We start from the raw sequence: 15660 nt of genomic DNA, 5'->3' as shown, positions 1-15660 counted from the left end.
ATTTCCTTTAGTTCTACCGGGGAAATAATGTTACCACATAGGCGTTTCCTGAATGTAACATGTTTTCGTTTATAAGTGGGTGAGCGGCGGGGGACACCAGAAATATTTCGCTGCTGAGAACTGTTTCGCTAACAAATCAAAGTATAGAACAACATTGTGAATAGCCCTCTCCACGCCAAGCAAATTGTAAGTGTTAGTGAGACATATTCAACTCTAAACTTGTAAACCAGGATCCTATTTGATTAAACCATACGAGTTGTATAAACAGAAATGTAACTACCGCACATCTAGGGCAAACCGTGAATACTGAACTAAGAATAGAATGAGATAGTAGCCATGCATGATATTTTCCTTTGACTTCAACACAGGACACAGCAAGCAACTTCAAGCAGGAAGAAAATCAATAGAATATATATAGACATCCACTATTTTCTACGTGCTCAGGTACGGCTATTAGTTTACAGGTAGCCAGTCTAGCTAGCAGGTATTTCCAACTGCTCAAGGTATGTTGTAACAGGATGTGATAGTACAGCAGGTTTGTAATTGACATGGCGTCTAATACACTGACACTGTCAAAGAAGTGAATCTTGGCTAGGGACGCCTGATCTAGTTCCTGCCACCCTGCTGATTGTTGGTACATTTGATAGCAGTGCCCATTGCAGCCATGTCGAAGTATACCCAGACGTACGTGCACATACCATGCAGACATGATGAGTGATATCTAATGAAGACTTTGCATGATTCGCATGTCGCCATGGGAGTTTTATAACAACAGAACGTAAACAAGATTACGATTTTGTAAGAAAAGGTGCCGACACAGAGAAGACTTATTTTTGAAGGACTGTTTTCAAACAGCAATGGCTACCAACCCAATGTACGGACTGTTCGGAACATCTGAGGATGAGCTGCTGCTGAATGATGAACAGCTGGGACTCACAACAGCTCAGTTTGGAGATGGTGTCCGGGGCTTTCTGATGAGCAGTGTATCTGAGGATGTGGCGGATGAAGATATACTTTACAGAAGGTTGCTGATGGGCAGAGACAGCGTGTTTGACGATCCTGACGAGGATGACGTGACACATGACTTTGGAGACAGTGCTCGTACAGTGCTACGTAATCGTGCTGGAAGAACGTTGGGCAGTAGAGAAAAGAGGCGTAGCCTATTGTCGTACTGTACTGACCGCCCAAAAGGCCAGGCTGTTCAACCAAGGGATAGAACACTCCAGATCATCACATCAGAGATATGTGAAATTATCTCCCCTTGGGACACTGTATCCGGTAAGCATCAATAGAAAAATATAATAACATATAAGAATATGAAATATTGATAAAATGTTAACTCTATTTTTTTAGCCATATCGGAAAAACGTCATGTCATAATGGCAGCGTCAACATGTCTACATATATGTCTGTGTGTCTGTTTGTTGTTTAACGCCGCAGTCAGCAATATTCCAGCTATATGACGGCGGTCTGTAAATAATCGAGTCTGGACCACACAATCCAGTGATCGATATCATGAGCATCGATCCACGCAATTGGGATCGATGACATGCATCAACCAAGTCAGCGAGCCTGACCACCCGATCTCGTTAATCGCCTTTTACGACAAGCATAGTCACCTTCTACGGCAAGCATGGGTTGCTGAAGACCTATTCGACCCCGGAAACTTCACATATGTGTATGCACACACACACACACACACACACACACACACACACACACACACACACACACACACACACACATTAATACATACATACATACATACATACATTCATACATGTACATACATACATACATACATACATACATACATACATACATACATATGTAAGAAACCACCATGAAGTCACAAGCATATGACACGACATATCACTGGATGTTTTGTGGAATAATGGGGTAAACTTATGTAACAAAAAATGTCATCAAAGGGGACACAATGCTCTATGGTATGGCGACAATTTCAAATCCATACCTCAATCTATAATTGGTATCCTTTGAAATACAGACATCGTCTCTGGTAGTTAGTGTAAGTAAATAGAGTAACTGCTAGCTCATTAATGCTGGGGTAGCTATTTACTCATGCCTCGTCCCAATTTACATTACATTACATGTACTCCAGAATTATATTTATTATAGCATAATGAAACTGTATGAAATTTTGTTCTAGATTCAGAACGCCTTCCTGATCCGCCATCAGCTACATACCTTGAGCTGCTTCGCGCAGATGACCATATCTTGTACACCATTCAGAACCTGGATATCAACAAGGTGAAGTTTGTGAAACAATCTCATACATATGGCATGAAGTTAGCAACCTCAGTATACCCTAAACATGGTGAAATCAGATGGGACGAAAGTGGGGATAATGAACTGGTCATTGCACTGGTACAAGAGAAACTCCTCGATTCTTCAGACTCTTCAGTTTCCTACATTCAGACATGGAGAAAAGGCATGGATACAATCATCACAGATGTCCTTAGAGATATAAAAGTACATACAGTTACAGTAATGCATATACTGTGGCCGGAAATGAAACAGAAAGATTTATCAAATATTCTTCCACAAACATCAGATGAAGTAATGGTGAGTCAGTCCGAGGACCATCCAGGATATTTAGTGGTTGGAGAACAGGACCGTCTTTTACCTATTGTACAAAACCTGCTGGTGCTTGTTGAACACGCCGAGGAGGAGCATATCCTGAGGAAGTACGCACCAGAGCAGGCCACACCGACATCAGGAGAAGCTGGTTCAGGGGAGGAAAAGCAGGAAAGAAAGATTTACGAAGAAAGAGACAAAATCATGTTTCTTCAGAGACACTGCTCATCGTCAATAGATGTCATTAGAAGAGAACTGTCTGTCATTATCTCATTTGATCTCAAGTCCAATTGTATCATCATGCATGGTAGAAAGGCTGAAGAAGCTTTTAGCCGCATAAAGACCCTGGCCACTGATGTTCAGATGGAAGCATACAAGTCAGAGCTGATGGGGGGCAGAAAATATTTCAAATCCGCAACAGGGGAGTCGACAATCAGACAAGCGGAAGATAAATATAAGTGTTTCATTAGTAGAGACCCTGAGAGGACGGGTAGGTACAATTTCTATGAGGAAGGTTTTGCTGTTGACGTTCTTTCCATTTACCATGCAAACGCATTACGTGGAATGCTTCGTAAATGATAAAAAAACGTCAGAAATATTCAACCTCTACGTAATGCTTTATGTTACATCTGTATGTTCCTTGTGTTTCTCGTGTCCCGTCGATCCTAATTAACCCTCTGCTCTCAATAAGAATGTAATTTCTACTTCATAAACGAGGTTCCTATGCAAATATGAAACCTCGATTATCCGCTGCAACAGTCTCCATTGGGCGGAAAAGGCAAAATAGAGGTGACAATTATATGAATGGATCACTGAACATCACTGATGACACCAGTTGTTCGCGAAAAGGGTAACATTGTATTCATCTGGTTGTTGTGAGCATCGTGTAAACACTGTTACACGTACTTATCTCTTTCCATTTGATTGGGTGGTCCAGTCGTCAAAGGCTCCACAATTCACAAGTTGCATCCCTTGGGCACGCCAGAAACCTGTGATTGTGGGTGTGAATTTCGGTTCGCTTCGAGTATGCTTGTCACCAACATACCCATGTTCGTGGGGGTTCATTCAAGTGGTAATTTTACTTTAGGCTTTCCTCATACATTAAGCTGACGCGCCGTAAATGGATTACTGTTCAAAGCTCACTCACTCACTCATAGTTTCATTATTGTTGATTTGCACTGACAGCTGTCAATGTGTACATGTTGTGTATTATGCTGAGTCAACAACAAAAGAAATATTTTGGTCGACGCAATAAAACTGCCCCCACTACTTTTAAGCAGCAGCATCTCTGCACTTGTACACAGCAGACGTTATTCAAAATTACGAATCAGTAAATGTGTTATTGTGTCAGTGACATTTTTGGTCCATCACTTTATCGTCGGGTTTGTTTACAGGCCGCCGTCTCATGGCATGATAACTGCTGTGGGGCGTCGGGCAACAAACTCTTACTTCTGCAGGAAAGTTGTGTGGATGACGGTGTTACACGTTGGGTAGGACATCCTTACTCTTTGTTCGAACACCTGGTGTAATCACTGATTTTGAGTGATCGAGTCATTTAACTGTCAACACTATTTGAAATGGAATCTATTTCGGCAGATAATAGAAACTGGTTGTTCTCTGTGGCTGACGTTCTATATTTGAAAAGCTGCCAGGATCGGTTCACACTCATTTCCTGTACTTTTTGTGCATGCTACCCATGTACATGTAGTGTGTAAACCTGGTGTTCATGAACTTCCCCTTGAAGATCCGCGTCTTTAGCAACTATTTGCTTGTTGTAAGAGGCGATTAACGGTATCGGGTGTACATGCTTGTTGACTTGGTTGATGCATGTCATTGTATCCCAGGTGTGTAGCTCGACACTCAATCCCTGTCAATCCTTGGATTATCTGGACCAGACTTGATTAATTACAGACCTCCGTGATATAGCTGGAGCTCGGCGTTAAAAAACAGACAAACAAACCTTCTGTAAATACTTTTTTTTCTGGGTCTATGACCTTTTGTACAATAATCTGTATCATCTGTAAACGATTTTCTTCCAGGGGAAGAACATCCGGACGACGTTGCATCAGCTGACATTGAAGTTGTTCTCAAACTAGGAGATATCGCAATTACAAAGGTAATTAAATGGAGAAGTAGTCTTGTGGCGTGAAACATATAGTATGATTACATTTACATTTACCATTTACTTGATGGACCCGGATTCCCGCTTTTTACAAATTATGACTGCAATACTTTACAGTTTAAACCCAATGATAGTTTGCATTTTCCTTAACGGGTACTATCATGCACTAATCTGTGTTCACAACCAGGCGGATGTCATTGTCAACTCAACAAACGAGAAACTCGACCTGTCTGGTAGTAACCTGTCGAAGGCCATCATCAAAGTAGGCGGCGCTAGCATACAGGTGGAATGCAAGGAGCTTTATCCACAAGGTTGTAGAGTTGGTGATGTTGTGAAGACTCGTCCTGGAAAATTACGCTGCAAGGAGCTGTATCATTGCTGTCTTCCAATCTGTAGACCAGAGCATCACGATCAGGCTGAGAAGGTGGGATTCCTTGAGTTCCCATAATCATGTTTAAGTTTAACTAACCGTCTCGAATGTCAGCCACCTCTTATATTTGATCTCCTGCCAATAATATCCATTAATAATACATGTGTAACTCGGGGGGACAGTAATTCGTGATTCGCTGTGCAGAATTGCCTCCATTGGGCACCCCAGAAACCGATGATTGTGGGTTCGAATCCCGGTTCGCCTCGATTACGTTTCTAGGTTTGTCAGCACCATACCCGTGCTGGTGGGTTTCACGGAAGTGGTAAACGTCTGAGACCTGCATCACTTCGGGCTTTCCTCCAACATGAAGCTGACACGGCGTGATATAACTGGAATACTGTTAAAAGCGGCGTTAAACCCAACTCACTCACTCACTCAGTCACTCAATTATTATCACAATCAGATGTGAACCTCGTTTTCTTTTACTTGTCTTGTTAATTTTGGTTACTTATAATATCTTTAATAATGAAACTGCATAACCAACATACGTGTGACCTTTATAGATTCTACGGCAGACAATACTGCAATGTCTACACAAAGCGTCTACAGCGGGTCACAGCAGCATAGCCTTCCCCGCCATTGGCACAGGCAAAAGGCAATATCTGGCAGATACAGTAGGAATATGCTTTAGAGAGGCTGTTAAGGAATTCTCAACATCAAACCACTGCAGTTCTCTAGCAGAGGTTGTGATTGTATTTTTTCACAAGGACCAATATCTATTGAAGGTACATAAATAATGACAGCCTGTGAACTTACATTAATATTAAAAAACAATTATCACAGGTGTGATGACACACAGTCAGATCACGAGAATGTATATAAATTCTGGTATGGTGTATCTACATGTAACACAAAAGTGACCAGTCTCACTAAAGCTTTTTTTAAAAATTGTTGTTACAGTCCTTGGACGTTTAATCTTGAACTTTGTATCTTTCTACAGATTTTCAAGGATGCTTATGACAGTGAGAAAATGAACCCACGAATTACCTCCCTGTCAAACATTTCAATGATGACAGGTACGGCCATAGCATAACAGTTGTATATACTCTTTAAATTTCATTTTTGTTCCCATGTTGTAATTCGAATATTTATTTTGAATTTACTTTTAATTTACGGTCTCCTTTCTTCAACAGAGTTCCTCCTTGGCCATGTTCAGCTTGAAGTGAAAGAAGGCAACATCTTTAAGGAAGATGTGGATGTTGTTGTAGTCCCCACCGACAACAAGATGTCAGTCTCGTGTGAGTTCCTTGGAGTACATACATGTATTGTACGGAGTTTGGCGTATACGTGTAATGTTTCACAAATAATGCTATTTTGTATTTTATTTTACAGATTTTTGATCATTTAGGCAAAGTACAGTCTTTATCGTTCGTATTTCAGGCGAAGTAAAGTGGACCTTTGTACATGAATTTGGAGACAACACCTTTCGTCAGTGGAAAGGTAGATTACGGATTCCATTTTAATTGTAAAAAACGACTGTTCTGATTTTGTCTGATAACGTCATCACAACATCAGTGGCAACACTGGACAAAACAACTTTCATTCCAAACATTTCATCCTACCCTTTGATTGCTCCATATTCAAACAGAAAAGTATCAGCCCTCATGGTATCCGAATCAAACATCCAAATCGATCCAAGATGACACAATGCAATTCAACGTAACCGATGCAATCAATGCATGTACATTTGAAATATCAATCTTGCAGAAGAATAGTCAGTCTCAATTATGTACAGAAACACATTCCATTGGGCGTAAAAGGAAAACTAGTGGTGAAACGTATATAACTAGATCACTGAGAATCAGTGATGACACCACATCTCGAAATGATAGTTTAAACGTGAATGATTTGATTACCTTATGTTTTGCTCAAAGATGCAAACATCAGAAAGTCAGGAGGTGTGATGCTGCGAGTCCCCGGACATCATTGTTCAAGTGTACTGGGCGTATCCAAGGATTACTTCTACGGAGACTTGTTCCAGATGATCTGCAAGTGTCTGCGGAAAGCTGAGAAAAACAAAGTCACCTCCATCGCCATCCCGCTTATGGCAGGTGAGTCGTATTTCACTCCTGTCCGTGGGGATAGGAGGCAGAAAGGTCTCAAGTGCTACTTTTGATAGCCATTAAAAATATACTTGAGGATCATGTTGTCATAATGTTGCTCATACTAAATCACTGATTTGTTGGGTGTAATACATACAGAGACATGACTTCCGTATTGTTGTATGCAATGCCTATATGGACGCGTGCACTCCATAGAGCTTTGTGAACAGCTCTATTGTTTCTATATTTAATGACAAGGCCAGTAATATGATGCATCATCGCATTTGGGATCGTGATGAATTCAAGAAGTTTTTGATATTGTGGTTGATTATATTCAAAGATATTGTACAGAATAATTTTGTTTCTTCTCTCTTTGCTATGCCCAGGTAAGGCTGAAACTCTCCCGGAAGTATTGATCAACTCCGTCAAAGGTCTCATGGGCGCACTGGAGTTTGTCCGAGAAGTCAGACTTGTCTTCACTGACCCTGCAGCTATAGTTGCCGCCGTGCAGCTGTTCGAAAAACATCTTAGTTCTACATGTGTGGGAAGATACAGGTTTGCAGAAACGTCTTCTCAACATCCAACTGAGGGTAAGTTACACATCGCCCATATGCAATCACAATTCATCTCAAAATGACGTCTGCTTTGACTCCATCTCAATGCAGACTGAGATCACCAATTGACTTCACTTCTTTTTTTGCAATATCAACTCTATCTTCATTGATAACACAGCTTCAAAAATGCCACTTAAAAATATCGTCAATTTTAGCGAATATCTAGTCACGATTTTCCAACGGAACAGATTCCATTGTGCAAAATAGCGGTGAAAATTATCCATAGCAATATGTCAATCATAGTTTCTGAAATATTTTTACGTATAAGTTTGTTTACAACAAAATAGTTCTTGGCCTCAAACAATCTTTCCTAATTCTTGACATTCTGGCACTTTCGATGGATCAACTGGAAAATTTCGGAAACGCGTTACATCGTTTACACCCACAATGTTACTGAGTAATAGAATACTACAGTGTCACAGAAATACCATATGGTCTCTGAGTATAACAAGTGACAGAAAGAAATGCTCTAACGGAATGTTCAAATACAGCACAGGTGCCCTTGTTTTTATCAGGATCACTAACACCGAAAGACATCAATGGCAGTACAATGCAAGGTGGACTTGTCATGAACATAGTGTTTAACAACAGCAGAAGTTTTGGAGAATGTCAGCAGTTCTTGGACAACCTATTGAGAGAGAACCTGTCTGTGGAGACACTGGAGAACCCAACAATCTGTGAACTGACACAACAACAGGTCTGGATTTGATCTCATGTCGACATTATAATTATTCCAAATATGCGCAGAGGCCATATATATCTCTTCCATATATTTCACTAACCATAGGTTTGGTATACCAGTTTGTTACAACTAATCAGCGTTTAAGACCTTATCTAGGAGTGAGTGAGTGAGTATGGTTTTACGCCGCTTTTAGCAATATTCCAGCAATATCACGGCGGGGACACCAGCAATGGGCTTCACACATTGTACCCATGTCGGGAATCGAACCTGGGTCTTCGGCGTGACGAGCGAACGCTTTAACCACTAGGCTGCCCGACCGCCCCCCTTATCTAGGAAATGTGATGCATGACTAAACATGGGTTAGGAGAATACTTTATTCTGATTGATCAAAAAAGGAAGCCTTGTTAGTATTTCTCATACCCATAAGTTATTATAAGCAACAGCAGTAAGAAACATATTAGTATGAACGTTCATATGCTCCACCCATATGAGATAATAATAATAGTAACAACAAAAGACTCATTTTGAAAAGATAAGTCATGATATATCCCTGTGTTGATCTTAAGAAAGCGACTACTATTGGGATTATTAAGTGAACATTTAAATAGCTGATTTACTCGAATATATTACATAGGGAAATGAACATGTAAAACTATCAAATTTTATGTAATAGGAAATTGTTCACCTTTCATTAATGAAATAAAACATACTTAAAATCAAACTACATGTTTAGAATACACTGATGCAATATGATATTATTATTTGAATTTATACAAAGTGTATACTTTTTAGGTGATCGTCGAATATCGTGCAAAATTACAAGTGATTGACCTATGTTCTCAAGGGAGACGCCAATGTCTAACTGTTTGGATGGTTTTTCCTTTGATACATGGTTGCTAATATGTAACGCGTTGATTTCTCAGTACTCAAGTTGGGATGAAGTGAGAAAGAGCGTAAATGAGTGTTATCAGCAAGTACCAAATTACATTAACCACATGCGTTCAGCTAGGCGTTTTCAGAGGCCATAGGCCTATGATTGATTTGAATTCTCCAAACTCAGGTGTCTATACCTCATAATCATGTTGGGATTTGCATTTTAGTGACAAAAGGACCCGTCATGACAGATAATTACCTGCGATACCCACTTATAATATATCATAGGTCAGATCGTCCCATACGCATTGATGCAGCTGTGATGGATGTTTAAGTATTACTAACATTTCCAGGTAAAAGACATCCAACGCACGTGTGCCGATATTGACGTGAGGGCAGAGGTGATTACTGAGAACTGTGTCATTCATCACTCTGGGATGAAGGTTGACGCCATCAAGGCCAAGAGCCTAACACAGGAAGTGCTGAAAAATATTGAGTTCCTGAAGAAGAACCTTGAAAAGGCCGAACTTCTACGCTGCATTGTGGAGTGGTGGTATATCACGGAGGATGGTCTTGAGATGGGGTTCACGCCCATGACCAGTATGTTGATCGAAGAAGCTTTTATAATGAGGTCTACACATCCTACGGCTGTGGTACCAACATCGACATCTAAGGTCAACATAGACTTCACCTCTATGGAGCTTAGTCCCCGGGAAAACCCCAACCACACACTACAGATTTTCAGAAAAAAAGGCCCAGGTTGGTCCAAAATACAATTTTATCACGTTTGCCATGTATGCTATTGTATGTTGGTGGTTGCAGACATCATACACTGTGTATTGCAATGTACCCTGAAGGCTTTAACTGTCAAACTTGACATGAACACATCGAGATGGATAATAGACTCGTAATATTAATTCAATTCAATGGTATACATGTATAATCAATTGGAGGTTGAATTTTACATAAGCAATGTTACCTTTTTCAATTTTCATTACTCGATTCTGTCTATTATTGTAGCGATAAACAAAACAACTATACCCATCATCTCTTTATAGTTGTTCCTCGTTTTCATATTTTTGCCGCACAACATTACCAACATTAGACCAAAACTCAATATCTTTAGAAAACGCAAAACAACACAAAGTGTATGATATATATCGCCAATCTAATAACACGATAAATGCCATGGAGCCATTCGAAGCCACAACTCTGCTTTGAGTCTGATTTCGAAAAACAGTAGTGGTTGTGCAATAAACATACACTTCTGAGCGAGAGAAATTCTATGCTAAGTAGGACATAGAAACGATGGGGGTGTGACGTCACTTCCGAAACCAAGATATTGCAGCGAATGGGTCCAAGGTACTTATCAGACTTGAATGGCGACACAAAACACAGGATACACGAAGATGAATAACACATGGTATTAGTAAGTAAAACAAAAGGTTCGCTGTAATAGAGGTGTTTAACTATTGTGCCTTCAGCTGTGCCTCTCCCTAATACCTGGGAAGACATGGGTGCCAAAGATATGGTCGCGCCCAGGATCATGGCGGGACCCGAAGCAGATGAACTTCGTCAAATATTCATGTCCAGCGCTGGGAACAAGTTTGAGATATTAGGGGTAATATGTCTTGTCATGCTCCAATAACATAGAATATTAACTGCATTTATTAACTAAAGCATGAATGTTTACTGGACTGAATAAAGCTCTGAATATAGTATTGATGTAATCAGTGATGGATTATTTCTTAACATCACCAAATATCTGTTTTATATCTGTTGCATTACTTCAAAATGAATTTGCCAGCAATAGCAATTTGCATAACGGCTGGGAGATGCTGTGTTATGAATATGATAGTTAGTGAGTGAGTTGGTTTGGTTTCAAAAGAGGTTCAGTCATGTAAAGTCTTGTAAAATTTTGGTTGAAAGTGAGCCTAAAGTACCAAAAAGGTTCATAAGTTGGTCGAATCTTGAATACGAACCCACGATCAGCTAGGAGGAGGACTTCTACTCCACTGTACAGCAACTTGGACCATACCCGTGCACCTTGTGGTACGATTACAGAGGGATTAGTTAAAATATACTAACGGAAAAAAGTAATTGTGCTTCATGTAAAGATGTGTTAATGTTCTGTTATTGAAAAAAAAATTCTTCTCATCAATGTTTTATCATAACAACTTCATTGACGAAACCCTTGCCTGGTAAAAAGAAGCAGAGCGACACGCTGTAAAGAGAGCTGTTGTTACAGTAACAACACAATTAAAAATGTCAATATCGGGTGTGACCACCATTTGCGTTGATACAGTCGAGACAGGAGCGATGCATTGAAGACACCAGATGACAAATTGACAATGATGAGTAGTGTTCATCTATGGGTTGTGATCCCATCCCATGCATGGCATTACACTTCCTTCCCCAAACTGACGTTGAGTTGAGCTTACACGTTCTTGTGAACGCCTGTAGATCCTCCACGACCATCAGACAGAGCTGTCCATGTGAAACCTAGACTCATTTGTGGACAGTATACTGTAGATGTCCCGGTCTTGTCTTCTGAAACTCAGATTCTGTCTCCACCAAGCTGGGCGTGCCTGACGAATGTAGTTGTCCGTGGCCGACCGGCCTATGGCAAGTAATATGTGTTGCCCTGACTGTAGATAACGCCTCCAAGGACATGATAAAATGCCTGGCAACTTCGTTTTGCTCCAGGGGCGGTCGGGTAGCCTAGTGGTTGAAGCGTTTGCTCATCACGCCGAAGACCCGGGTTCGATTCCCGACATGGGTACAATGTGTGAAGGCCCATTTCTGGTGTCCCCCGCCGTGATATTGCTGGAATATTGCTAAAAGCTGCGTAAAACCCCACTCACTCACTCGTTTTGCTCCATTACTCTTTGCAGCATACCAGACGTAAGCGTAAGCGGTTACAATTATTTCCGTTGTTTCTATGAGCACCTTATAGCTAAACAATCATTACGTGCTGTGCACGGTCATAAACCACGTGTATGAGTATCTTGTTCACAACAAACACGCAAACACCCAAATAGTGCCCCGTGCATTAACATGCACGTAAAAACTGTGAATCAGGACCTTAAAGTGGTTGAGGTGTCTAAATGAATATATATTGTAGGACGCATTATTTTCAGAATAAATTTCAAAATATTTTTATTTTTGCTCAACTTTATGTAGAGTACAGTTACTTGTATTCATTAGTGTATTTTAGATATATTGTAGCTAGTAACGTACCTCTCTATCAACGTTTTCAGGTGTTCAGGATACAGCACAGGTACCTGTACGAGCAGTATCAGATACAGAAAGAAGCCATGGAAAGAAACTACCCACACAAGAGCAATGAAAGACAACTCTGGCATGGTACGAATGTAGACGCCATTAAAAACATCAACAAATATGGATTCAATAGAGGCTACTGCGGAAAGAACGGTAAGAGTATTGCAATAAAATTGCGTCATGTCACCATTATACTCAGACCCAAACATTTAAACTGGTCTATACACATAAAACTTACCGATCGTGACATTTGTAGTAACCAGCCAGTGTCAATTATATAAAAAGTGGAGAAAGATGATTTAATAATTTAATAGTGAGAATGTTTCATTTTTTTCAGACTTTATAGTTATCGTTGATTGACCTTTATGTAATAATTAGGAGTCAATTTCGAAATAGCTTCGTACTATTTAGGTAAATAGTGTTATTTGGAATGTATTGCACCCCATTGGGACTCATCAGTACCACGTATCTGTAGTCTTTGTGTGACTTGGCTGATAGTGTTTTTAACCTCCCTGGCGGCGTGGATGGGTGTTATGCTATCAAAAACTAATTTGTCTGGTCGATACCCTATTAGAATCAGGCTTTATAAATAATCCTGTGGTGTTGCTGATTAAAGCATAAAATAACATTACTAAATATTGTGTCTTAATAGCCTCCAGCGAAAATGGAAAATATGGTACACTGAGATAAAAGCATTCATTCAAAAACTGCCAACCTATCGTAATGTAAACCTGGTATTAAGGTGAGGTGAGATAAAATGGGGTTAAACGTAGCGCGTGCGTGTGTGTGTGCTTGTACTAGTCCGGACTTAAACCCATTTCATAGTGCTAACCCACTGAGTTTAACATGAATACCCCACTCGGACACAGTGACTCCGCGCCAACCAGTCCTTGTTTTAGCGCCTACATGCCGAGCGCCAGGCAGGGTTACCATTTTCTAACGTCTTTTGCTATGACGACCTTCCTTCCGCTCGCAAGGCGTACGCTCTACCACTAGATCACACAGGAAGTCCTGAAAGACACCTTACATACATGGGACATTATGAAACGAACATTAATCGCAGCGATGCTTGCCCAGCTGTATAGTGTGAATATATTTTTCAGGCACGAAGTATGGACGGGGTGTATACTTTGCTACCGAAGCCAGTTATTCCGCCAATGATGTCCTCTCTGTTCCGGACGATGCCAAACACAAGTACATCTATCTGGCGCACGTTCTCACCGGCGTGTCAACAAAGGGCAGCAAGAAAATGTTTGACACTCCGTTAATTGACCGGAAACGATCTGTCCGTTATGGATGCGCCGTGGACAGAAGCGACAATCCCTCCATGTATGTCGTGTTCAGGGACACACAGGCCTACCCCAAATACTTGTTTGTTTTCAAAAAAGGAAAATCCAAGTAAAACACACTACCACCATTTTCATGTGAGTGTCACGGCAGTGTGGTCGCAATACTGCAGGCGACAGACAGCATGGAAACCTGTGACTCAACCAAAAGGATTTTCAGCAAATAATCAAACTAACAATGACAATGAACATTCTCTAATATATGGGAAGAAAGTATTATATTTTAGCTCACCTGCAAACATCCTCTCCTTTGACACCACCTCGCCCTCGCTTTGTAAGCATCTTCCCCTCATCATTAGAAACCAATTGACCAATGAAGCTGAAACTTCACATGCTTGTTCCCACTAATGACGACACCCATATTTGTCTCAAGGGGTTCGAAGCCATCGTTCTATGTGGTCACCACGGTAGTCATATTGAGAAAGCTATGTATAGCCACCACCACATGGTATATATTTAGCAAGTTGTGTGATGTAAGCTTCGTCTTTTTGCAATAGTTTTAATGTTACACCACTAATCAGTGGTATGACTTTTGCACCAATACCTTTTCGTATGACTGGTTACATCAGTACTGTCTGGTGTGATGATTACCAATACCGTGTCGTATAACTGTTACATCAATATTGTGTGGTAAGACTCTTGCGCCACTATTGTGAGATATGACTTTTACACTACCTTTGGGTATGACTGGTAGACCAATACTAGCAGGTATGGTTGTAACAACAATAATACCAATATCAACTTAACGTAACCAATCTAGGCTGTGGAGCTACGCAAATACCGTCATGATTCCATTCCGTCTATAAATGGTCGTAATATTGACGTTGCGTAAGCCCTTTTAACTGTTACTCCAATTACAGTAAAACTGTCCATCTGATTTTGATCAAATGTCTTACCATGCTTGGTAATGACTTTACATTTTAGCCTTTTCTCTCTCTGTTATAGATATTAAGCTTTTCGTCAAAAATAGTACAACCTAGTGTTTCCAATGAAAGCGTTTGAATTAACACAATTTCAGGATCATTTCTACGGAGTGCTGCCAATGTCTATAACAATGAAGACATTACTAAATAGTTTCCGGACTAATTATGTCCATATAAACGCGGTTTCACTGTGTAAATATTTATTTGTCCACTTGCTTATGCATGCTAAATATAGCACCTTGCAATGTGTTATAAACATTTTTATTTTTTTTATTTTACGTTTTGTAAGATATGACAATAAATTACATTTGCTACATTGTTACTTGAAATATGTCCTGTTTAACTTAGTGTACAGAATTTAATAATTCTGAGTTCATACAAGTGTTATAGTGAATGTTATCAGTTTTGTAAAGAATGCGACTCTGTTCATGCTTATTTTCAATCCACCAATCATAAGGGAAACCGCTGTATGGTCAAACAATAACTAGTAATGATCAAACGCAATATTAGTTTGTGTTGCTGCAGATATATTTTTACGAGTTTATTAAATACGCATAACCCCATATAGGAAGTCTTCCAAATATGCCTACAGTCCCTATCTGCCTACTGTAAAATCATGCACGGTCTAATGCTCAGAAAGTGATACATGAGTGAACATGACTGTTACATGTTCCACCTTTGATAGGAGATAAACTAGTCCATACTGAGACAACAAAACAGTGTAGGCACAATGGGAAACACTTGTTAA

At 40.1% G+C, this 15660-nt stretch overlaps 1 protein-coding gene across 1 annotated transcript; it reads left to right on the top strand.

The window, feature by feature from the left end:
* Positions 1-389: 389 nt before the first annotated feature.
* On the top strand, positions 390-15234 carry LOC125378216 (protein mono-ADP-ribosyltransferase PARP14-like). Its single transcript, XM_048393299.1, has 15 exons — positions 390-1278; positions 2171-3088; positions 4638-4714; positions 4908-5144; positions 5654-5875; positions 6091-6166; positions 6284-6388; positions 6531-6590; positions 7025-7201; positions 7579-7782; positions 8322-8503; positions 9715-10120; positions 10846-10982; positions 12622-12796; positions 13747-15234. The coding sequence occupies exons 1-15, from the start codon at positions 858-860 to the stop codon at positions 14043-14045; spliced, it is 3696 nt and encodes a 1231-aa protein (XP_048249256.1). The 5' UTR covers positions 390-857; the 3' UTR covers positions 14046-15234.
* The last annotated feature ends 426 nt before the right edge of the window (positions 15235-15660 follow it).

Source organism: Haliotis rufescens, unplaced genomic scaffold, assembly GCF_023055435.1.
Source record: "Haliotis rufescens isolate VD_foot unplaced genomic scaffold, xgHalRufe1.0.p SCAF_12, whole genome shotgun sequence".
NCBI classification, from domain to species: domain Eukaryota; kingdom Metazoa; phylum Mollusca; class Gastropoda; order Lepetellida; family Haliotidae; genus Haliotis; species Haliotis rufescens.
Note: the sequence above shows the minus strand (reverse complement) of the source record. Positions and strands in the feature narration are given on the sequence as shown.